The 24,999-nt window shown below is 44.3% G+C and overlaps 1 protein-coding gene across 7 annotated transcripts in view; it reads right to left on the bottom strand.

Moving 5' to 3' along the window:
- Positions 1-5,831: 5,831 nt before the first annotated feature.
- LOC130291320 (protocadherin-8-like) overlaps positions 5,832-24,999 on the bottom strand; it is a 37,697-nt gene continuing 18,529 nt past the window's right edge. The window contains exons 1-6 of one of the 7 annotated variants that reach the window (XM_056539971.1): positions 17,011-17,063; positions 16,572-16,661; positions 10,019-12,432; positions 8,620-8,684; positions 7,953-8,068; positions 5,832-6,313 (exon numbers count right to left, since the gene is read on the bottom strand). In XM_056539971.1, coding sequence (XP_056395946.1) covers positions 5,946-6,313; positions 7,953-8,068; positions 8,620-8,684; positions 10,019-12,373 — 2,904 coding nt within the window. In that variant the 5' untranslated portion in view covers positions 12,374-12,432; positions 16,572-16,661; positions 17,011-17,063 and the 3' untranslated portion in view covers positions 5,832-5,945. Of the gene's footprint in view, positions 6,314-7,952; positions 8,069-8,619; positions 8,685-10,018; positions 13,131-16,571; positions 16,857-17,010; positions 17,064-24,999 lie in introns of those variants that run through there. The other 6 variants (XM_056539967.1, XM_056539973.1, XM_056539966.1 and 3 more) reach the window with 6 other exon arrangements.

The raw sequence follows: 24,999 nt of genomic DNA on the forward strand, positions 1-24,999 counted from the left end.
TTTCTACATGCAGCCCTTTGATTCCATGGTTTAGATGGGTGGTCTTTTAAATGGCACCTCTCATTAAAACTAATTTTTGCTATTCCACTCAGTATGGTAAATAAAAAATATTTCTAATATACTTTAAAGGGGTACTCCGCCCCTGGCATCTTATCCCCTATCCAAAGGATAGGGGATAAGATGTCAGATCGCCGCGGTCCCGCTGCTGGGGACCCCGGGGATCGCCGCTGCAGCACCCCGCCATCATTACTGCACAGAGCGAGTTCGCTCTGTGCGTAATGACGGGAGATACAGGGGCCGGAGCAGCGTGACGTCATGGCTCCGCCCCTCATGACATCACGGCCCTTCCCCTTAATGCAAGTCTATGGCAGGGGGCTTGACGACCGCCATGCCCCCTCCCATAGACTTGTATTGACGGGGGCGGGCTGTGATGTCACGAGGGGCGGAGCCGTGACGTAACGATGCTCCGGCCCCTGTATTGCCCGTCATTACGTGCAGAGCGATCTCGCTCTGCGCAGTAATGATAGCGGGGTGCTGCAGCGGCGATCCCCGGGGTCCCCAGCAGCGGGACCGCGGCGATCTGACATCTTATCCCCTATCCTTTGGATAGAAGATAAGATGTCTAGGGGCAGAGTACCCCTTTAAGGACTCGGCCCATTTGGGCCTTAAAGGGGTACTCCGCCCCTAGACATCCAAAGGATATGGGATAAGATGTCAGATCGCCGCGGTCCCGCTGCTGGGGACCTCGGGGATCGCCGCTGCAGCACCCCGCTATCATTACTGCGCAGAGCGAGATCGCTCTGTGCGTAATGAAGGGCAATACAGGGGCCGGAGCATCGTTATGTCACGGCTCCGCCCCTCGTGACGTCACGGCCCGCCCCCGTCAATACAAGTCTATGGGAGGGGGCGTGGCGGCTGTCACGCCCCCTGCCATAGACTTGCATTAAGGGGACGGGCCGTGATGTCATGAGGGGCGTAGCCATGACGTCACGCTACTCCGGCCCCTGTATCGCCCGTCATTACGCACAGAGCGAACTCGCTCTGTGCAGTAATGATGGCGGAGTGCCGCAGCGGCGATCCCCGGGGTCCCCAGCAGCGGGACCGCGGTGATCTAACATCTTATCCCCTATCCTTTGGATAGGGGATAAGATGCCAGTGATGGAGTACCCCTTTAAGGACTCAGACAATTTTATTTTTACGTTTTTGTTTTTTCCTCCTCGCCTTCAAAAAAATCGTAACTCTTTCATATTTTCATCCACAGACTAGTATGAGGGCTTGTTTTTTGCGCGACCAGTTGTCCGTTGTAATGCCATCACTCACTTTACCATAAAATGTATGGCGCAATCAAAAAAATACTATTTGTGTGGGGAAATGTAAAAAGAAAACAGCAATTTAGCAAATTTTGGAAGGTTTCGTTTTCACGCCCTACAATTTACGGTAAAAATAACATTATTCTTTGGGTCAATACGATACCCATGAAAATATACTTTTCTATTACTGTTGAGCTTAAAAAAAATCGCAAACTGTTTAACCAAATTAGTACGTTTAAAACCCCCCTATTTTGAAGACCTATAACTTTTTCACTTTTCCGTATAAGCGGCGGTATGAGGGCTCATTTTTTGCACCGTGATCTGTACTTTTTATTGATACCATATTTGCTTATATAAAACTTTTAATACTTTTTTAATTAATTTTTTGGGGAATAAAATGTTATAAAAAAAAGCATCTATTTTTGATTTTTTTTTACATTCACGCCGTTCACCATATGTATCATTAACATTTAATTTTAATAGTTGGGATATTTATGCATGCGGCGATACCGAATATGTATATAAAATTTTTTTTTACAATTTTTGGGGGTGAAATAGGAAAAATGGGACAATTTACATTTTTATTGAGGGAGGGGGTTTTTCAAATTTTTTTTACTTTTATTTTTACACTTTAATAGTCCCCATAAGGGACTATTTATAGCAATCATTCAATTTCTAATACTGTTCAGTGCTCTGTATAGGACAGATCAGTATTATCGGTCATCTTCTGCTCTGGTCTGCTCGATCGCAGACCAGAGCAGAAGACCCCGGGAGACGGCCGGAGCAAGGTGAGGGGACCTCCGGCCGCCATGCTGGATGATCCGATCGCCGCGGCAGCGCTGCGGGTGATCCGATCATCCATTCAAAGTACCGCGATGCTGCAGATGCCGTGATCTGTATTGATCACGGTATCTGAGGGGTTAATGGTGGACATCCGCGCGATCGCAAACATTTTTTTAATGAGAGTCACCCTTTAAACAATGGTGCAACTACAACTCCCAACATGACCCTAGATACTGCATTGGACTTTTTTTTCCCCCTCATCCAGATATAGTTTGTCTTGGTTTATTGCTGTGTATATCTTTTTATAATTAGAATTTTTGTTTTCAAACCTTTTGCCCAGATTTTATCAAACTGTGTGAGAGAAAAAATGGAGTGATTTTTCCACAGCAACCAATCACAGCTCAGCTTTCACTTTACCTCAGCTCCTTAGCTGAGCTGTGATTGGTCGCTGTGGTTGCAATGTGCTTCAGCAAAATAGCGGTTTAACTTGCAGCCTTAAAAACAAAAAAATGTGCGCCCGATGGAGGAAATTTATCAAAACCTGTGCAGAGGAGAAGTGGAGCAGTTGCCCATAGCAACCAATCAGATCGCTTGTTTTATGTTTAAAAAGGGCCTCTGAATAATAGAAGCGATCTGATTTTCAATTTGAGTTGCTATGGGCAACTGCCCAACCTTCCCTCTGTACAGCATTTGATAAATTCCCCCTAATATCTATATAAATGGAGAAGCACTGTGATCGGGATTCCAGATCCGTCTGGGTGCTCCGCCTCGGGAACAGAACAACTCCCAAAATGATATCAAAGAAAAATGGAAGCGGCACTCCAAAATGAAGTATAAAAACGTGGGATTTATTCACACATCTGTGCAAAGCGACATTCGGGCTCAACAATAGAGCCTTTCTCTTTTTCGGATATAAAAAAAGTTAACCTAATTTATGGGAGGAGTCTAATCTTCATATACTCTACTGAGGTTCTGTCGGCAGCGTGCATGTCGTCCAGCAGGTTGACGCGCTACATGCTTTCAGTCATCGTCACATGTTCAGTGCTCGGCCTAGGAGCGTTTGACCTGTGCCATGGGTAAGGGCACAATGTTCTGTGCAATCCTTCCATTTTTCTTTCCTTCGCCAGAGGAGCAGTTGGCTGGGGGGGGGGGGGCTTGTGTGTCAGCAGCCAGTATGCCGCTGCAGACTCTGAGCACAGGGCTGGTTAGTACTCTGCAGCACGGAGCCGCACTCCACACATATTCACACTACGAAGCACATACTTCTGGCTTTTATCTTCTAGGGATATGAGGATGGCATAGAGATTAGGATTAGAGATGAGCGAATTTACAGGAAATTCGATTCGTCGCGAACTTCTCGGCTCGGCGGTTGCTGACTTTTCCTGCATAAATTAGTTCAGCTTTCCGGTGCTCCGGGTGGCTGGAAAAGGTGGATACAGTCCTAGGAAAGAGTCTCCTAGGACTGCATCCACCTTTTCCAGCCCACGGGAGCACCTGAAAGCTGAACTAATTTATGCAGGAAAAGTCATCAACTGCCGAGCCGAAAAGTTCGTGACGAATCGAATTTACTGTAAGTTCGCTCATCTCCAATGAGGATATAAGGATGGGATATGAAGATGAGATATAAGATCACCATGGGGGAGATTTATCAAAACCTGTGCAGAGGAAAAGTTGCTGAGTTGCCCATAGCAACCAATCAGATCGCTGCTTTCATTTTGCAGAGGCCTTTTCAAAAATGAAAGAAGAAATGTGATTGGTTGCTATGGGCAACTGGTCAGCTTTTTCTCTGCACAGGTTTTGATAAATCTCCCCCCATATGAGGACAGGATTGGGATATGAGGTTGGGATAATGCGGACAAAAGTGTCATTTTTGCTTTTCCTCTCACGCACGGTTTACTCCGGTGGAAAACTTGGTTTTGTTTTTTTTAAATCAACTGGTGCCAGAAAGTTAAACAGATTTGTAAATTACTTCTCTTAAAAAAAATCCTAATCCTTCCATTACTTATTAGCTGCTGAAAACTGCAGAGGAAATTCTTTGCTTTTTGGAACACAGTGCTTTCTGCTGACATCTCTGTCCATTTTAAGAACTGTCCAGAGTAGGAGAAAATCTTCATAGCAAACATATGCTGCCCTGGACAGTTCCTAAAATGGACAAAGATGTCAGCAGAGAGCACTGTGCCTGTGATGTCAGCAGAGAGCTCTGTGTTCCAAAAAGAAAAGAATTTCAGCAGTTTATAAGTACTGGAAGGATTAAGATTTTGGATTGTTGCAGAAAGTATCCACTATGCATGGGACAGTCACTGAAATCTTTGCTGTAAATCTGCTGCATGTGAACTTATAGTCTTCTACAGTGTTTCCTACCCAGGGTGCCACCAGCTGTTGCAAATCTACAATTTCCAGCATGCCCGGACAGCCGATGGCTGTCCGGGCATGCTGGGATTTGTAGTTTTGCAACAGCTGAAGGCACCCTGGTTTCAAAAAACACTGGGCTACTAGGTTGTGCATCAGTCAACTTTTCTGGCAACAGTTTTAACAAGTAAATTGCTTCTATTTAAAAAAAATCTTTATCCTTTCAGTACTTATCAGCAGCTGTATGCTACAGAGGAAATTTATTTTCTTTTTGAATTTCTTTTTTGTCTTGTCCACACTGCTCTCCTCTGACACCTCTGTCCGTGTCAGGAACTGTCCAGAGCAGCATAGGTTTGCTATGGGGATTTTCTCCTGCTCTGGACAGCTCCTGATACGGGCATCAGGTGTCAGCAGAGAGCTCTGTGGACAAGACAAAAAAGAAATTAAAAAAGAAAAGAATTTCCTCTGTAGCATACAGCTGCTAATAAGTACTGGAAGGGTAAATATTTTTTTTTAATAGTAGTAGTTTACAAATCTGTTTAACTTTCTGGCACCAGTTGATTTAAAACTTTTTTTTTTTACACCGGAGTACCCCTTTAAAGGAGTATTCTGGCTATAAACATCCCTCCCCTATTGGTAGCAGAATTCAATCGATAGTCATCTTGGTAATAAATATTTATTGAACAAGTAAATCCTTAATATACAAAGTCAAAGTCCTATTTACAACATAGAAGAACACACAAATATCATATATCAAAAATGACTCGCAAGCCTGAAATGATTCTAGAACTTAAAGGAACACTCCGAGCAGAGCCCACGCCATGTTATGCCCACGGCAGGACCCAGTGTGTAGTGACATAGGAATTATTAAACATTAAAGGGGTACTCTACTGCCCTAGTGTCTGGAACATTTAGTTCCGAATGCTGGGTATGGGCTGCGTTGGTCTTGATGTCACACCACGCCCCCTCAATGCAAGTCTATGGGAGGGGGCGTGACGGACGTCACGCCCCCTCCCATAGACTTGCATTGAGGGGATGCGACGTCACGACCCCCCCGCACCCAGCGTTCCGAACTAAATGTTCTAGACGCTGGAGCAGTGGAGTACCCCTTTAAGTGGAGTTTCCCTTTATCAACCTCTGCCCCCCAGCCCCTGCACTAGGCATAACACCTTGTATTAGTTTTGCTTAGAGCGCTCCTTTAACATTCCATTTGACACACAGGAGGAGATTTATCAAAACCTGTCCAGAGGAAAAGTTGCTGAGTTGCCCATAGCAACCAATCAGATCGCTTCTTTCATTTTGCAGAGGCCTTGTTAAAAATGAAAGCAGCGATCTGATTGGTTGCTATGGGCAACTCAGCAACTTTTCCTTTGGACAGGTTTTGATAAATTTCCCTCATAGAGCGAGATGTGTTCAGTGTATTGCTGCCCTATTGACTTCCATGGGCAGAAGCCGGCTGCGACTTCTTGTCACACGTTCTTAACCCCTAAATGTCACATAAGGTCAGAAGGCCGTGGCTACTTTACTAGAATAAGTCTGTGCTGACATTTCAGGATTGTAACGTAGATCTCGGTGCCCCCTGGTTGGCGATAAAGTTGCGCTTCGGTAGATCAGGTCCCGCTCGTACTCTCTCAGCGTTGGTTGGTGGTGGACATGGTAATAAGAGTCCTTGGTATTGTAAGGAATGGGCTGAGCATTGTAGGCCCGAGGGTTATAGGTACTATAGTAGGGGGCAGCCGCGGTGTACGACATGGCGTATTCCTTTTGATATTGGATGGTATAGTGCCCGTTATACAGAGACCTGTTGCTTTGGTGAATAATTTGGTTTTCTGTGCTGTGGTACGCCATTGACTTCTCAGGGCATAGAGATTCTGGGGGGGGAAAAGGGTAAAACGTTTCAGTATTGAGATGATTCTGACACATCTAAAATATGTTTTTGTGTTAAAGCAGTACTCCGGTAGAAAACTTTTTCTTTTTTTAAATCAACTGGTGCCAGAAAGTTAAGCAAATTTGTAAATTACTTCTATTAACAAATCTTAATCCTTCCAGTACTTATTAGCTGCTGAATACTACAGAGGAAATTCTTTTCTTTTTGTAACACACAGCTCTCTGCTGACACCTCTGTCCATTTTAGGAACTGTCCAGAGCAGCATATGTTTGCTATAGGGATTTTCTCCTACTCTGGACAGTTCTTAAAATGGACAGAGGTGTCAGTAGAGAGCACCGTGTTCGTGATGTCAGCAGAGAGCTCTGTGTTCCAAAAAGAAAATAATTTCCCCTGTGTTATTCAGCAGCTAATAACTACTGGAAGGATTAAGATTTTTTAATAGAAGTAATTTACAAATCTGTTTAACTTTCTGGCACCAGTTGATTAAAAAAAAAAAAAAAAAAGTTTTCCACCAGAGTACCCCTTTTAAGATGACTATTCTCAAAATCTGCCAATTAAAGAGGGGTTATTCAGGAATTTTATTTTATCTGAAAAATAGCGCCACCTATGTCCTCAGGTTGTGTGTGGTATTACAACTTGGCTCCATTCACTTCAATGGAACTGAGCTGTTCTACCACACACAACCTAAAGACAGGTGGGGGTGCTGTTTTTGGAAGAAATCTGCTATGTTTTTCTATTCCTGGATAACTCTGTAACTTTAAAGGGAACTCCAGAGGAAATAAAATGTTTTCAAATCATCTGTTGCCAGAATATTAAACAGATTTGTTAATTACATCTATTTAAAAATCTTAATCCTTCCAGTACTTATCAGCTGCTGTATGCTACAGAGGAAGTTTTGTAGTTCTTTTCTATCTGACCACAGTGCTCTCTGCTAACACCTCTGTCCGTGTCAGGAACTGTCCAGAGCAAACCTCTGCTGCTCCGAACAGTTCCTGACACCGACAGAGGTGGCAGCAGAGAGCACTGTGGTCAGACAGGAAAGTACTTTGCATCCAAACTTCGGGAGCCCCTCATGTCCCCTCTAGAAGGATATACACACACGGGTTGTTTAAAGCAGACATCCCCTTTAAACACAGTCATGCTCACATTTCACAGACTATGATATACAGGGTTGTATCATTTATTTTTATTTATTTTTTTTTTTGAAAAAGTGCCACTCTGGTCTGCAGGTCATGTCTGGTATTGCATAGAGTTGTGTTAAATATTGCAGCTCAGCCACCATTCAGGTGAAAAGACCTGTGCTGCAATACCAGATATGTTCTGTAGCAAGGAGGGCGCTGTTTTTCATAACAAAGCAGACTCTCAATTCTAGTCATATACAACCTTTTAAAATATGTCCTATAAAAATATTATGACAGCAGTCTTAGAGCTTATACCAGTGTTTCCCAACCAGGGTTCCTCCAGCTGTTGCAAAACTACAACTCCCAGCATGCCCGGACAGCCTTTGGCTGTCCGGGCATGCTGTGAGTTTTAGTTTTGCAACAGCTGGAGGCACACTGGTTGAGAAACACAGGCATATACAGGAAAAATATGGAACATGTGAAAAAATAATGGACACCTACCAGTTTGTTCCTGGGTGGGCACTTCACTTCCCTTCCTCACACCTTCCCCGCTGGTGTCAGAGGCACTGTCATTGAAGTCACTGTCACCTTTCTTTGCGGTCTCTGGCAGTGAACTGCTGCAAGATAAAAGTATTATTCGAGAACTTTAGATTTTTGCCACATTTCAAAGGTCTGTAAAGGTGTTTTGCCAAATTTTACAGGACCCACAGAAGCTTGGCGTGCCAGCATTTAGGGGCTGAGGGTGTCAAGTAGAGATGAGCGAACTTACAGTAAATTTGATTCGTCACGAACTTCTCAGCTTGGCAGTTGATGACTTTTCCTTCATAAATTAGTTCAGCTTTCAGGTGCTCCCGTGGGCTGGAAAAGGTGGATGCAGTCCGAGGAGACTCTTACCTAGGACTGTATCCACCTTTTCCAGCCAACCGGAGCACCTGAAGGCTGAACTAATTTATGCAGGATAAGTCATCAACTGCCGAGCCGAGAAGTTTGTGACGAATCGAATTTACTGTAAGTTCGCTCATCTCTAGTGTCAAGGCCACGTGCTTGGTCTATAGGCGGTCACATACACACACGCTAATACATACGCTCTGCGGTAATACTCTGCTCCTGAAGGTCTTCAAGGGAAAGATACAGTAAGGAATAAAGTATAAAAAAAAGTTGGTATTACCTTAAACCGTCTGACAGTCTGTCCTGCTGCCAGTCAGGTGTACACAGAGGGGCAGAAACTGAACTCTGTAACAAAAAAAAAGAAAAAAAAAGCATAAAGTAAAGTACAAATATAAGCAAAAACTGAACTTTGTTTAAAAAAAAAAAACATAGAAAATTCAAATACAAATATAAGCAAAATTATATATATAGATGTGTGTGTGTGTATATATATATATATATATATATATATATATATATATATATATACCCAGAAAATTCAAGTACAAATGTGAGCATAAACTGAACTTAAAAAAATATATAATAATAATAATAATATATATTATAGATATATATATATTGCATATCTTTAAACCCAGAAGATTAAAGTACAAAGTTAAACAGTTTTAGTTTTAACTCTAAAATAGACCTAATGTAACTGTGCCCCCTATAGTAATCAATAAAAATTGTCTGCAGTCTTTGTGAAAGTTCTCCTACTGTTTGGCGTGTACAGCGCTTATGCAAATCAGTGCGTCTCCATAGTAACAGCCATAGTCTGTGTAGTCTGATTAGTCGTTTTTTTTTTCTCCATCCGAATGTATGTTATAATTAAGTAGGGGGAGGGGAATATCAGACTGGCCAGAGTTTGTCTGTTACCATGGAGATGTAAAGATTATTATAATTATTATTTTTTGATGGGGGGGGTTCTTGATTTATTATTATGCGGTCCTCCAGCTGTTGCAAAACTACAACTTCCAGCATGCCCGGACAACTAATGGCTGTCCGGGCATGCTGGGAGTTGTAGTTTTGCAACATCTGGAGATCCACACTTTGGAGACCACTGCTTCAAAGATACAATTGCTAAAATATGCGAATACAGGTTTCTAAGGAAATTAAGATAATTTGTAATCGTTAAAGTTGACTTAAAGGGGTATTCCGAAAGGTAAAAAATAAAAATTTCAAATCAACTAGTGCCAGAAAGTTAAACAGATTTGTAAATGATTTCTATTTAAAAATCTTAATCCTTCCAGTACTTATCAGCTGCTGTATCCTACAGAGAAAGTTGCGTAGTTCTTTCCAGTCATACATGGTGCTCTCTGCTGACACCTCTGTCTGTGTCAGGAACTGTCCAGAACAGGAGCAAATAAATACCCATAGCAAACCTATCCTGCTCTTGACAGTTCCTGACATGAACAGAAGTGGCAGCAGAGAGCACTGTGGTCAGACCGGAAAGAAGAATACAACTTCCTCTGGAGCATACAGCAGCTGATAAGTACTGGAAGGATTACGATTTTTAAATAGAAGTAATTTACAAATCTGATTAACTTTCTGGCACCAGTTGATTTGAAAGTGTTTTTCTCTCACCGGAGTACTCCTTTAAATCACTTTGGCTTGAAGAAAACCGTATAAATGGTACTTACCGATGAAGCTGAGTGGAGTTCTCCACCCTGTTCTCTAGTGGAGGAGACGCTGAGGTTCTCAGTCTCTGTATTGAGGGACAGGTGACAGGAGTCGGGAGAAGATGACGCACACTCTGTAGACTTGGTAGTGGGGTTGTGCAGCCGTTCTCTGCTCTCTACCGCGCTCCCTGTAGGCTGTTGCTTAGACCGATCAGCTCTTCGTTTGCAGGAACAGGCAACAACCAAAATGGCTACCAGGAGTAAACTACAGCCTCCTGACAACACTGCAATGAAGATTATGGATAGGTCTAGTTGCCGCTGTTCCTCCTCAGATGGCGGCATGATGACTGTCTCTATGTTTGATGTTGTTGCATCGGTGAGAGTGAATCTTATGGTTGCGGTGCAGGACAAGGAGGGTCTACCTTGGTCATATACAGCCACTACTATACCGAGGTCCTTTTCTGGTGGTGGGTTCAGTCTTCTGTGTAGGTAGACCTCCCCAGTGCCTCTATTCATGGTAAATAGCTTATGTGTATCTTGCTGTATAGTGTAGGACAATTGAGCGTTCACTCCATCATCTGCGTCTGTGGCTTTCATCTGAAATACTAAATAATTTTGTGGAGCTTTGACTGGCAGCAGGATATCGACAGCTCCATGGTCCAGCAGAGGATAGGTTATCATTGGATGGTTGTCATTTTGGTCAGTGATCTTAATCTTCAATTGACTGCGGGTTGAATGCCTGGGAACTCCATGGTCATAGGCCTCAATCTCAAGGGTGAAATCCCTTATCTTCTCATAGTCCAAAGACCGTACAGCACGTAGAACCCCTGAGTCAACATCAATGACCACAAAAGTAGACAAGGATTGCCCCATTATTTTCGCATCCAACAGTCTATAAGATACTTTGCCATTGTGGCCAGCATCAGGGTCTCTAGCAGATATGGTGGTAATATAAGCTCCAGGGACATTATTTTCTGGAACAGACACTTCATACATTGGTTTACTAAAGGAAGGAGCATTGTCATTTTCATCAGTCAACCTGATTGTATACTTTTTTATAGTCTTCAGTGAAGGGAAGCCCAGATCTTCAGCCACCAGTGTGAGGTTGTATTCAGCTATGGTTTCCCGGTCTAGAAGTGAGGTGGTGACTATCATGAAGCTGCCCTCATTGGCTTGCTGCAGCTTAAAGTGATCTTGTCCAAAAAGATTTAGGTGGACTTTGCCATTTAGACCTGAGTCTCTGTCTGAGGTGCTGATCAATGCGATCAAACTGTCTTTAGTAGCCGCTTCTGTGATATAAGCGACTCCATGGTTGTAAGAAGTCAAAGGAGTAATAGTAATAGCTGGAGCATTATCATTGACATCTACAATGTTCACGATGACTTTACAAGTTGCTGTTAATGGATTAGGTCCAAGGTCCTGAGCTTGGACATCAAATTCATAGGAATGCTTGGTTTCAAAGTCAACTTCTCCCTCCAAAATGACACCGCCTGATTTTGGATCAATTTTTAAAAGTTCACGTACCTCTTGAGACACCTGAGCAGTAAAACCATACACAATTTCTCCATTCGATCCTTCATCTGGGTCAGTCGCACTTAAATCAACTATGAGGTGTCCCGTAGGGGCATTCTCCATCAAGTCCACAGTGACCGAGCTCTCCTGGAAGGTTGGGGTATTGTCATTGAAGTCCAGAACACGAACAATCATGGTTGTACTGCCGGAAAGTGGAGGGCTACCTCCGTCACTAGCCACCAGTTCCAGTCTGTATAAAGATTGACTTTCTCTATCAAGTTCCTTCATTAAAATTAAGTCTGCATATTTAAGTCCATCCGCCCTGGTCTGGACATCAAGGCCAAAGTGACTGTTACCTGAGATGAGATAGTCCTGGATAGAATTTAGACCTATGTCCTCATCCACTGCCATTTGTAATGGGATTCGGGTACCCACTACAGCTGCTTCAGAAACATCCACATGCATTTCAGGATGGGGGAAATGGGGGATATTGTCATTGATATCGCTCACCTCCACCTTTACAGTAATAAGTTTGAATGCGTCTTTGGAATAACTGAAGAGGTCCAGAGCAAGAACACAATTTGGGGACCTCCTGCAGATTTGTTCTCGGTCTATCCTTTCTTTGATGCTCAGCTGCCCATCACTCTCTTGGACATGGATACTGGTACTGTTGAACTGCTTCATGAGACGGAAATTAGTAGCAGGACCTTCGGTGGAGTTGAACAGTGGATGATGTGATAAAACAGCAATAACAGTTCCTGGAGCTTCTTCTTCATTGGTGTAGAAATGGAGGGTCTCCCCATGGCATAATGTTGAGTAGAGGCCCAGTAGTAATACTGGGGTAACTGCTGAAACCCCCAGCATGTTCAGTCTTTGGAGTCAAAGCTGCTGATGCAGCAAAGTTATCAACCTTGATCTTCCGTCTAGCAGAGGAGAAAATGCAACATCCAAGAAGCTGAGTCAATCGTAAGAAGGTCCAGAAGAAGACTTCTAAGGAGGAGTGAATGTAATGTCTGACCCTCCCACCACTTTGGTTACAAGCTCATGACTATGCAAATCCACCTCACGCCTCAGTCCTCCTTCACCAAACTTTGTGTATCCAGGACAAATGGTCATTGAGTCCAGACAAATGAAGTTGCCATTAACATTGGTCTCAGCTGGAGTCCAGCTAATATACTGGGGATGTGTCCCTGGGTGTAAGTCAAATACACATAGTCAACTTAAACAGGAAACCAAATTAACTCCAACCAGAAAAAAGAGTTAATTGGACTAAGTTAGTTACATTTCAGATGTAAATGTTACCTGTAATATTGCCAGGACCAAAAATACTTTGTTAGAAATCACATATCGTCTGTGTACGTCTTGTCCTGCAGGACCTAGAATGTTGATGCAGTTTATTGATATTGACTGTGTAATGCTTCATTTCCCCTGTGGTGACGCTATTGGGAAAATGAATAGTTGCCTCCAGTCAGATCATTGGGGCTTCTAGCTGTAAGATCATGTAATCAATGTGTTGTTATTTATTGCTTGTTCATGCAGGTATGGAGATTTATAATATTTTGTTTCAAATAATTTTTATACATTTTTGAAGAATAACAATAATGTGGTGGCCCAGTAGGGGAGTTGTTACCCTGTACCCTTGCTGCCCTGTCAGGCAGCCTCCTTACAGTGTCCCCTGGGCCCCTTACACCTTTCCACTTATGTTTATATTGTTTGCCATGTGTTATACTGTATAATGCATATAGAAAGTGTGATTACTTTAAGAAAGGTTAACATGTGATCACCAGTTGTCATGTGATTGTTACCCAGGAGGTATCAGTGACCATGTGACTTAAGGGTGACCTATGGGACCCCACCAGAGTCTCCCCTATAAAAGTCCTGGGAGGAGACTATTCGCTCTCTTTCTGCTGCATTGCAGTCAAGTCCTAGAGTGTCTGGAGGCCTCAAGTCAGTCCAGTAGCCACAATTCTACAAGTAAACTACAACCACAGCATTGTCAGTCTCAAGTCAAGTCAGTCACTGTCATCTATTGTCAAGTCAGAGTGGCCTGCACTAAATTCTCCATATCTACTGCAAGTCCCAGCAAGCCCTTAAGGTCTCTGATGTCACTGGTCACCTCCGTTGGCCCCGGCTACACTGTATAGACTGTTCCATCTGTTACTCAGTAAAGCTTCCGTTGTCCGTAACTTGGCACCGGAGTCATTATTGCCCCCGTGCCTAGCCCAGGATCTAGCGGTATACCTTCGGGGGGTATTGAGGATAAACCACACCCTGGCGTCACAAATACCAGGGGTTAATGCCATCTGCCCCTAGGGTAATTCCATCTGCCTTGCATCTCACACCCTCTACCACAATAAAAAAACACAATAAACATAAATCGGCATATCTCTAAATAATATCAAATTACCTCATACATTTTAAGCTATGTAGATGAAAACGGCTTCCATTTGTAGTCCTTTGGATTTAGAGAACATCTGTTGACAGTTCTTTAGTAGAGTCCATGCAACTGAGAGCAGTTTGGAAGATGTATAATGTATCAATGCATAACAAGTGAGCACTAACAATGGGCGAATTAACAAGTAGACAACGGCAATATGTGGATAGGAAAAAAAAGATGTATGTTATGCTAAGTCCCAAGTATCAATTTATTGGATTATTACATACTAGATTTTGCCCGCAGCTTTGCTCGCATTAAATTTGGGGTAATATAGATCTACTTTTTACGATCCTATAGTAATGAGGCCGCTCTGGGTTAAGTCTACGGGCATCCAAAGATACCAAACTAAAGGTAAATTATAGTCAGAATAAAGAAACAAAAAGGGGGAACCCGCCTTCTCGTGCTGCATATATACTGTCTGGGTGCAGCGCGTGCATGTCGCATCTATAATGAAGTGGCCCGCCTTCTCACGCTGCATATATACTGTCTGGGTGCAGCGCGTGCATGTCGCATCTATAATGAGGTGGCCCGCCTTCTCGCGCTGCATATATACTGTCTGGGTGCAGCGCGTGCATGTCGCATCTATAATGAGGTGGCCCGCCTTCTCGCGCTGCATATATACTGTCTGGGTGCAGCGCCTGCATGTCGCATCTATAATGAGGTGGCCCGCCTTCTTGAGCTGCATATATACTGTCCGGGTGCAGCGCGCGCATGTCGCATCTATAATGAGGTGGCCCACCTTCTCGCGCTGCATATATACTGTCTGGGTGCAGCGCGTGCATGTCGCATCTATAATGAGGTGGCCCGCCTTCTCGCTCTGCTTATATACTGTCTGGGTGCAGCGCGCGCATGTCGCATCTATAATGAGGTGGCCCGCCTTCTCGCGCTGCATATATACTGTACGGGTGCAGCGCGCGCATGTCACATCTATAATGAGGTGGCCCGCCTTCTCGGGCTGCTTATCTACTGTCTGGGTGCAGCGCGTGCATGTCGCATCTATAATGAGGTGGCCCGCCTTCTCGCGGTGCTTATCTACTGTCCGGGTGCAGCGCATGCATGTCGCATCTATAATGAGGTGGCCCGCCTTCTCGCGCTGCTTATCTACTGTCCGGGTGCAGCGCGTGCATGTCGCATCTATAATGAGGTGGCCCGCCTTCTCGCGCTGCATATATACTGTCTGGGTGCAGCGCGTGCATGTCGCATCTATAATGAGGTGGCCCGCCTTCTCGCACTGCTTATATACTGTCTGGGTGCAGCGCGTGCATGTCGCATCTATAATGAGGTGGCCCGCCTTCTCGCGCTGCTTATATACTGTCGGTGCAGCGCGTGCATGTCGCATCTATAATGAGGTGGTCCACCTTCTTGCGCTGCTTATATACGGTCTGGGTGCAGCGCGTGCATGTCGCATCTATAATGAGGTGGCCCGCCTTCTCGTGCTGCTTATTTACTGTCTGGGTGCAGCACGTGCATGTCGCATCTATAATGAGGTGGCCCGCCTTCTCGCGCTGCTTATATACTGTCTGGGTGCAGCGCGTGCATGTCGCATCTATAATGAGGTGGCCCGCCTTCTCGCGCTGCTTATATACTGTCTGGGTGCAGCGCGTGCATGTCGCATCTATAATGAGGTGGCCCACCTTCTCGCGCTGCTTATATACTGTCCGGGTGCAGCGCGTGCATGTCGCATCTATAATGAGGTGGCCCGCCTTCTCGCGCTGCTTATATACTGTCTGGGTGCAGCGCGTGCATGTCGCATCTATAATGAGGTGGCCCGCCTTCTCGCGCTGCTTATTTACTGTCTGGGTGCAGCACGTGCATGTCGCATCTATAATGAGGTGGCCCGCCTTCTCGTGCTGCGCTTATACTGTCCGGGTGCAGCGCGTGCATGTCGCATCTATAATGAGGTGGCCCGCCTTCTTCCTCTGCTTATATACTGTCCGGGTGCAGCGCGTGCAAATTTTTTCGTGTTTTGACAGATTTTTCGGAAGATTATTATTATGTAAATACAGATACAGTAAAATACAGACGTTGTTTTTATTTAAGAGTAATGGTGCAAATTTTCAAATTAAAAAATCAACCGTATCTTAATTCTTACAAACTTTGAACCCCCGTTTCACCCCTTCAGGGGTGGAATTTTAGAAAACGTTAAAACACGTGTTTCTTTATCTCTAATTGTTAGCCAAAAAACAAAGTTTCATGCTTCTAGCTTCAAAAAATGACGGACTTCCATACAAATTTTCAACCCCTTTTTCACCCCCTTAAGGGTTGAATTTCCAAAAATCCTTTCTTATTCCTCGTCTACATCTTAAAAACAACACCTGCGAAATAATTCAGCTTTCTAGGTCCAAGGGTTTAGGCGGCTGGGCGTTGATGAGTCAGTCAGTCAGACCTTCTCTTTTTATAAATATATATATATATATATATATATATATATAAACCTAAATAAGGATGTAATTTATCGTTTCGATATAAAATAAACATAGATGAAGTTTAGAATAAACCAAAGTGAACTCTAGAGAGAGAAGTATGTTATAGATAATTAGTATATTCCACTCCATTCCTCACCACAAAGGGGGAAGGTGGGTTAGAAAACATAAATATAACAAAAATAAAAAGTATATTACTTACGGTTCTGTATGGTAGTTTCATGATGGATCCAGGGTGAATCTCCATAGACCATTTTAATGAGGGGTCATAGTGTATGGAAGAAGTCTAGACCTTACACAAAGAGGTACGTTAGAAGTTTTTATATTTTTCTGTCCAACTGTTCCATAATTTTATACACTGTTCTGATTTACCTCTTTGGCCTTCAAGAATTATTTCATGTGTATAATTTGTGTTTATTAAGTTCATTAATTCTCTTATTGACGAAACTTCAACAGATTTCCATTGTCTCGCTGCATTGCAAATAGGACTTACAGGTATTTGTGAATCTCTAGGGTATATTTTTATGTAGCATAGATACTAAAGAAGTGAATTCAGCCAAGGCCCTTTATCGGGCAAATGTGCCCCCCCCCCCCCCCCTGTCCCCTCCCCCCCCCCCCCCCCGTGAACGCTTGTTACTGACCTGTGAAAAAGGACCAGTGATCAGCTGATGAATTAGCAAACTCTGGATCTTTGGTCCGCCATTTAAATTATAGCTCGGCTGCTTGTCATCTTGTGTAAACCGGTGATGAGGAGCCGACAGTGAAGAATGTAATGGTGATCGAGTAATTGTATAGCCCGGCCACACCATTCATCCAAGCGTGTGAAGGCTCATCAAACGAGTGCAGATCACCAAGATCGGGACTCATCATCTGTAGTTTGTTGGCCCCAAGTAAAAAGGCCCTTAGTTACAACTAGAGATGAGCGAACTTACAGTAAATTCGATTTGTCACGAACTTCTCGGCTCGGCAGTTGATGACTTTTCCTGCGTAATTAGTTCAGCTTTCCGGTGCTCTGGTGGGCTGGAAAAGGTGGATACAGTCCTAGGAAAGAGTCTCCTAGGACTGTATCCACCTTTTCCAGCCCACCGGAGCACCGGAAAGCTGATCTAATTTATGCAGGAAAAGTCATCAACTGCCGAGCCGAGAAGTTCGTGACGAATCGAATTTACTGTAAGTTCGCTCATCTCTAGTTACAACTGAAGATAAAACATTGCTTTTCCCTGACAAGTTTGAAAAGAGAGCTGAGCAGAAAAGAAAGGGCACATTTCTAAAATGAGAGGGCACCTTTAAAGAGGTACCATAGCCATAAATGTCAAGTAGGCATTTACAGCACCTCTGGGACATATCTCCAGAACACAGGTTCCTCTATCCTCGCCAAATGAACCACATCCAGGTGGGGAAAGAATGGAGAGGGGCTCACGATGTGCAAGCATGATTCTGGTAGGGGGCATTTACACTACAGAATGTTGGCATGGAAAAATTCCAGATGGACATTCCATGCACATTGCTAGCCCTGCTGAGACATGCAAAGTCACAACAGCAATGCATAAGTGAGCACATGTGCTGAAAGAATGACCATGTTTGGAGTCCAGAATTTAAAGGGGTACTCCACTGCCCCAGCGTTCAGTGCAGGCTGCGGGAGTCATGACGTCACGTCACGCCCGTCAATGCAAGTCTATGGGAGGGGACGTGGCCATGCCCCCTCCCATATACTTCCCATAGACTTGCTTTGAGGAGGCGTGGTCATGACGTCACAACCCCCACAGCCCGCACCCAGCGTTCGGAACAAAATATTCTGAAAGCTGAGGCAGTGGAGTACCCCTTTAAATATCCTGAAATTCAGCAGGGTGCACAATGCAGAAGAATCCCATTGAAAACAATAGAAGGCTGCTGCCCCGGAATTTCCAGGCAGAATTGTTGTATGAATGCCCCCATAGGCTGCGAACACACAACTTTTGTGTACAGAAAAAAAGTCTCTTCATTTTTCCTTTTAGAGAAGTAGTTTTTGTGACCTTTTTTTTCCAAAATAGTTTGCATTAGTATAGGCATTTTTTTCTTTGGTGCAACATCCCCAGCGTTTTTCTTCTTACAGGTCGTGATTCTTTTATCATTTGTATTTCTATTGGCGTTTCATATATCCTTGTTGACTTCCCCCTAACATTTGGCCGCAGTGTGCTTGGCCTATGCAGCAAGTATGGCCTATTCATGGCATTTATTCACAAAAAATATTTTACAATCTTTTAAACTTCTAGAGCATTTTCACTGTGTGTGGCCGAATCCAACTGAACACAAACACTGAATACCATACGTTTTGTTGATCACTCATTACTAACCTCTTGATACCAGAAGGGTCTTTATCAGGGATGTACATCTGACCTTGTAGACTGGTGGCTTCAAAGGAACCTTCAGGAATTAGGCTGGGTTCACACTACGATTTGTAACTACGGTTCCCGTATATGGCTGGGAGGAGGGGGTCGGGGCTTAATTGCGGCGCCTGCACTCAGCCGTATTCGGGAACCGTATTTAATGCATGTCTATGAGCCGACCGGAGTGAACCGCAGCCTCCGTGGTCGACCGTGTTTTTGCCTACGGTCGGGAAACCGCATACGGCCGAAAAAGCAGCCGACTGGAGGCTGCGGTTCACTCCGGTCGGCTCATAGACATACATTAAATACGGTTCCCGAATACGGCTGAGTGCGGGCGCCGCGATTAAGCCCCGCCCCCTCCTCCCAGCCTTTTTTTTTTTGATGACTTTCGAAAAATCGGGACAGAATTAAGTTATTATGGGGACCTTAAAGTGTACCTGTCATTTGCAAAAATGTTTTAAATAATGTAGATAATACCAATAGATGTATATCTGTATTATACATTGGTTAAACATGTGCCTGTGTGTCTCTGTGAGAAGACAAAATACAGGAAGAGAGGGCAGGACAAGCAGGGCTCTGTGCAGGCTCCTGGCTTGTCAATCAGCCTGCTGTGTGAGTCGGGAGAGCATCACAGAGCCTCAGTGTACAGAGCCCTGCTTGTCCTCAGTGTATAGAGCCCTGCTTGTCCTCAGTGTACAGAGCCCTGCTTGTCCTCACTGTACAGAGCCCCGCTTGTCCTCAGTGTACAGAGCCCTGCTTGTCCTCACTGTACAGAGCCCTGCTTGTCATCGGTGTACAGAGCCCTGCTTGTCCTCGGTGTACAGAGCCCTGCTTGTCCTCGGTGTACAGAGCCCTCCTTGTCCTCAGTATACAGAGCCCTGCTTGTCCCCAGTGTACAGAGCCCTGCTTGTCCTAAGTGTACAGAGCCCTGCTTGTCCTCAGTGTACAGAGCCCTGCTTGTCCTCAGTGTACAGAGTCCTGCTTGTCCTCAGTGCACAAAGCCCTGCTTGTCCCCAGTGCACAAAGCCCTGCTTGTCCCCAGTGTACAGAGCCATGCTTGTCCTCAGTGTACAGAGCCCTGCTTGTCCTCGGTGTACAGAGCCCTGCTTGTCCTCGGTGTACAGAGCCCTGCTTGTCCTCGGTGTACAGAGCCCTACTTGTCCTCCCACTTGTCCTCAGTGCACAAAGCCCTGCTTGTCCTCAGTGCACAGAGCCCTGCTTGTCCTCAGTGCACAGAGCCCTGCTTGTCCTCAGTGTACAGAGCCCTGCTTGTCCTCGGTGTACAGAGCCCTGCTTGTCCACCCGCACTTCCTGTATTTGGACTCCTAACAGAGACAATAGGCAATAGCTACAGGGACAGCATTTTTTTTACACCCAAAAATATACACATTTGTTAAACAATATATATTACAAATATCCATATAATGTTATTATCTACTTTATATAAAATGTTTTTGCAAATGACAGGCACACTTTTAGATCCCATAAGTATGTGCCTTAGTTTTACTATTCTAATCCTATTGCACAGGCACGTGGCATATTCCATCAGACTCTGTATATCTCCATCATACGGTACTATAAATGGGCACCATATGGTGGCATATAAAGTCTTTCTAGCGCTGATCATGAAGCTGTAGGAACTCTGAGTGCCACCATGAGACCTTACATCAGTGTTTTTTTAAACAGTGTGCCTCCAGCTGTTGCAAAACTACAACTCCCAGCATGCCCGGACAGCCTTCGGCTGTCCAGGCATGCTGGGAGTGGTAGTTTTGCAACAGCTGGAGGCAAAGAGGAGTAGTAAAGATAAGAGTAGTTTGTGACACAAGACAGGCGTAGGTGTGCGGTGGGCCCAGATCATAAAGAAATCATTGAAATTATTGCCTACGCTAGAAAGGATGTTTGGCCATTAATGGTCTATTGTTTGCAATGCTGACTCCAATGAGCCCCGAAGTCACCCATCAAACCAATACTAATAGAACTAATAGAAGTAATAGTAATCCCTGCGGGGCTCACAGTACAAAGAGTTCGCACATCCACTGACAATAATTAAAGGGATACTTTGTATTGGTAAACTGGCCCTGTACATTGATGGCTGTGTTCACACCTTCAGGTTTTTAATTGCAAGTATTGAATGCAAAGCCAGGAACAGATAAAAAATGAAGGACACGTATAAAGGAAGAAATTGTATCCTGTGTATTCTTTGAAGTACTTTGTATTCGGTAATTGCAATTAAAAACCTCAAGGTGCGAACACAGCCTTAAAGGGGTATTCCAGGCAAAAACTTTTTTTTATATATATATCAACTGGCTCCGGAAAGTTAAACAGATTTGTAAATTACTTCAATTAAAAAATCTTAATCTTTCCAATAGTTATTAGCTTCTGAAGTTGAATTGCTGTTTTCTGTCTAACTGCTTTCTGATGACTCACGTCCTGGGAGCTGTGCAGTTCCTATAGGGATATTTTCCCATCATGCACAGCTCCCGGGACGTGACATCATCATTGAGCAGTTAGACAGAAAACTTCAGAAGCTAATAACTATTGGAAGGATTAAGATTTTTTAATAGAAGTAATTTACAAATCTGTTTAACTTTCCGGAGCCAGTTGATATATATATATATATATATATATATATATATATATATATATATATATAAAAGTTTTTGCCTGGAATACCCCTTTAAAGTGGTATGGATGGCAAGAAAGCAGATGGAAGATTTGGGGGAAATGTATCAAAACCTGTGCAGTGGAAAAGTGGATCAGTTGCCCATAGCAACCAATTAAATGGCTTGTTTCATTTTTCAGAGGCCTTTAAAAAAAAAATAAAAAAAATTGAAAGAAAGAAACCATCTGATTGGTTGCTATGGGCAACTGGTCCACTTTTCCTCCACACAGATTTGGATAAATCTGGCTGTACGGGCATGCTGGGAGTTGTAGTTTTGCAACACCTTTTCTGGAAAACGCTGCATGTATAAAACATTATACACATATACATTAAACGGAAACAAAAACAAAATGTAAAACCACTCTAAATCTGCCAGGTACAGGAAAACTGGAAAAATAATCATAAAAAAAAACTAAAACTAAAACAAACCTAAAAATACACGTGTAAAACGTTTCATACATTCCGAGTCCCATTGGGGGAGATTTATCAAAACCTGTGTAAAAGAACAGTGGTGCAGTTGCCCATAGTAACCAATCACATTGATTCTTTCATTTTTAAAGAGGCGCGGGAAAAATGAAAGAAGCGATCTGATTGGTTGCTATGGGCAACCTTGCCACTCTTCCTCTAGACAGGCTTTGATAAATCTCCTCCATTGTATTGTGTTTTGGCAGCACTTTTCTATCTGACTGAAGGATTGTGGTCCCCTGCTTTGTCTCCACCACTGGTTTTAGAGAATACAGACCTCACTTACCATTATTGTCCATAGCGACCAGTCTGAACGGTACTCACTCAACTCTGTGTGAACATAGGCTTATGGAAAATCAGTCTGGTTGTCCTTAGCAACCAATCAGAACTCAGCTTTAATTTCCTACGCCCCTCTACCCTACTATTATGTAACATTAGATCATGACTAAGGGGGGCTAGAGCAGACAGAAACGCGTTTATCTTTTATACCTTCTATTGTGCCTATTTTATCTTGCACATTATGTATGGTGTTTTTTTTTACAGGATTTTCAGTAAATAGAGCTTTAGTTCAAAGTGGCGAATCACTAATTTTTGAATTTCTACTATCGAAGACGCATATAAAGGAATGACTTATCCCCTTTTTAAAATCAATTTATTGGTTTTGTATTGAATTGTTATTGAATTTGTATTTAAACACATCCATGCCAATATAGAAAATTGTCAGAAAAAAGCAATAAAAAATTGGTCATGGGTGGTGTTGGGGCGAGGGTGTTGGAAGGGCAGATGTTGTTAACCATTGGGGCAGAAGGCATTAACCCCTTGTGTTCATGACACCAGGGCGTGGTTATCCTCTACACCACCAGAGGTATGGCCGCTGGTTCCTGGGCAAGGCGCGGGGCAAAAAATAACTCCGATGCAAGGTTACGGAACAACAGCACTTTACTGAGGCAGACAGATGTTAAAGTCTTTACAGCTTAGTTGAGGCCCAAGGAGATGCTCAGTGTACTTCAGGAGGCTCGTTGGCTCGCTGGGACTTGTTGTGGACTTGGACTCAATTATGCATTATATGCAACCCATGCTGACTTTAGACTTTACAGACTTGACAATGCTGACTATGCTTCTTCCCTGTATTTGTGCTTACCAGGCTTTGACTTTCACCTGCAGGGGTTACCGGTAGTGTATGTGTGGCTGTGTGACTAGGCCTTGGTCTCTAAGGGAGCAATTTGGAGGGGTCCCATAGGTGACCAACAAGTCACCTGGTCACTTACACCTTCCTTGGTTACATAGGGCTTAACAACAGGATTTCAAGGCACAAGTACCTCAAAAGAATAACCAGCATATAACATAAGGCATTATTAACCCTTTAGCGTCCATAGAAAGGAGGTGGACCCAGGGGGATACTCACAGGGAATCCGCCACACAGAACGGACAGGTGGACAGGCTGACAATTCCTGTACTGGGCAACCACAGTGTGGTTCTCTGAAGCTTCACTCACAGGGGCGTAGCTATAGAGGGTGCAGAGGTAGCTGTCGCACCAGGGCCCTGGTGCCTAAGGGGGCCTCCTCAAGGGACATCTGCCCCATAAGAGATCAGTATTATAAATGGCACATGGGGCTTTGTTGCAGATTTTGCATTGGGGCCCAGAAGCTACATGTTCACATGGTAAAACATGCTGGCACTAAGACTGCTCCGAAATGCGTAGTCTCATAGACGGTAATGCATTTCTTTGCGGAATCAGCAGGAAGAATATACGTTGCAGGAGTCGGAATTTCCGCATTAGAAACATCTGGCGCAGAAATCCTGCTGTATGAACAGTGCAGCAGAATCCCATTGAAATCAACAGGATTCATCTGCAGCAGAATATCCGTGCGGAACTCCGCCGTGTTAACATGGCCTTACGTCTCTGCCCACTCACTTTTCCTGACAAGGTTGTATGTGTTGGGCATAAATGTGGCGATCAGCCAGAATTTGCCAAACTTTTTGGAATGGTTTGTAGTACTTTCCCATGAACTATTACCGTATTTTTCGTCCTATAGGACGCACCGGCCTATAAGACGCACCCTATTTTTAGGTGCAAAATCTAAAAAATTAAAGATTTTGAACCCAATAGTGGTCTTCAACCTGCGGACCTCCAGATGTTGCAAAACTACAACTCCCAGCATGCCCGGACAGCCGTTGGCTGTCCGGGCATGCTGGGAGTTGTAGTTTTGCAACATCTGGAGGTCCGCAGATTGAAGACCACTGCATAGGAGGTAATACTCACGTGTTCCCGCCGCTCCGGACCCGTCACCGCTGCCCTGGATGTCGCTCCATCGCTGTCGCCGTGTCCCCGTCGCTCCGGAACGTCTCTGCTGCCGGCCGGGTATCCTCGCTCTATCCGTCGCCGCCATCACGTCGTTACGCACGCCGACGCACGTACGCGACGACGTGATGACGAGGAAGGAGAGCGCCGGCCATACAGGGGATCCCTGAACGGAGAAGACACTGAGGAGGCAGGTAAGGTCCCTCCCGGTGTCCTGTAAGCACTAACCCGGCTATACAGTCGGGCTGTTTGGGACCGCCGTGGTGAAATCGCGGCGGTCCCGAACAGCCCGACTGAACAGCTGGGTTAGTGTCACTTTCCCTACAGACGCGGCAGTCAGCTTTGATCGCCGCGTCTGAAGGGTTAATACAGGGCATCACCGCGATCGATGATGTCCTGTATTAGCCGCGGGTCCCGGCCGTTGATGGCCGCAGGGACCGCCGCGATAGGGGTGTATTCGCCATATAAGACGCACCGACTTTTTCCCCCCAGTTTTTAGCAAACATTTGTTCTATTTGTACAAGCAAATGGTGTTTTTTTTTTTTTTTTTTTTTTTTTTTTAGGTGGGAGCAACCAAAATGTAAATCAGGAAAATGCAGCTGAAGTATTAGTGTGTGGAGGGTTTACAGCCACATGTTGATGTCCTCGAAAGCAGCGGCAGCAGTCAAACAGCAAAAGTGTCAGCTGGGCAGGGGGGGGCGACACAATTTGTCCCTCTGCTCAATTTGCTGTGGGTTTTGTTGCTGACTGTAACAAAAGTGAAGAAACCCCCCAGAGAGCTCAATGCAGTTTAAAGGGTCTGTGCTAATTTCCTCAATATGGTGCAAATTTACTC

Source organism: Hyla sarda, chromosome 9 (assembly GCF_029499605.1).
Source record: "Hyla sarda isolate aHylSar1 chromosome 9, aHylSar1.hap1, whole genome shotgun sequence".
NCBI lineage: Eukaryota > Metazoa > Chordata > Amphibia > Anura > Hylidae > Hyla > Hyla sarda.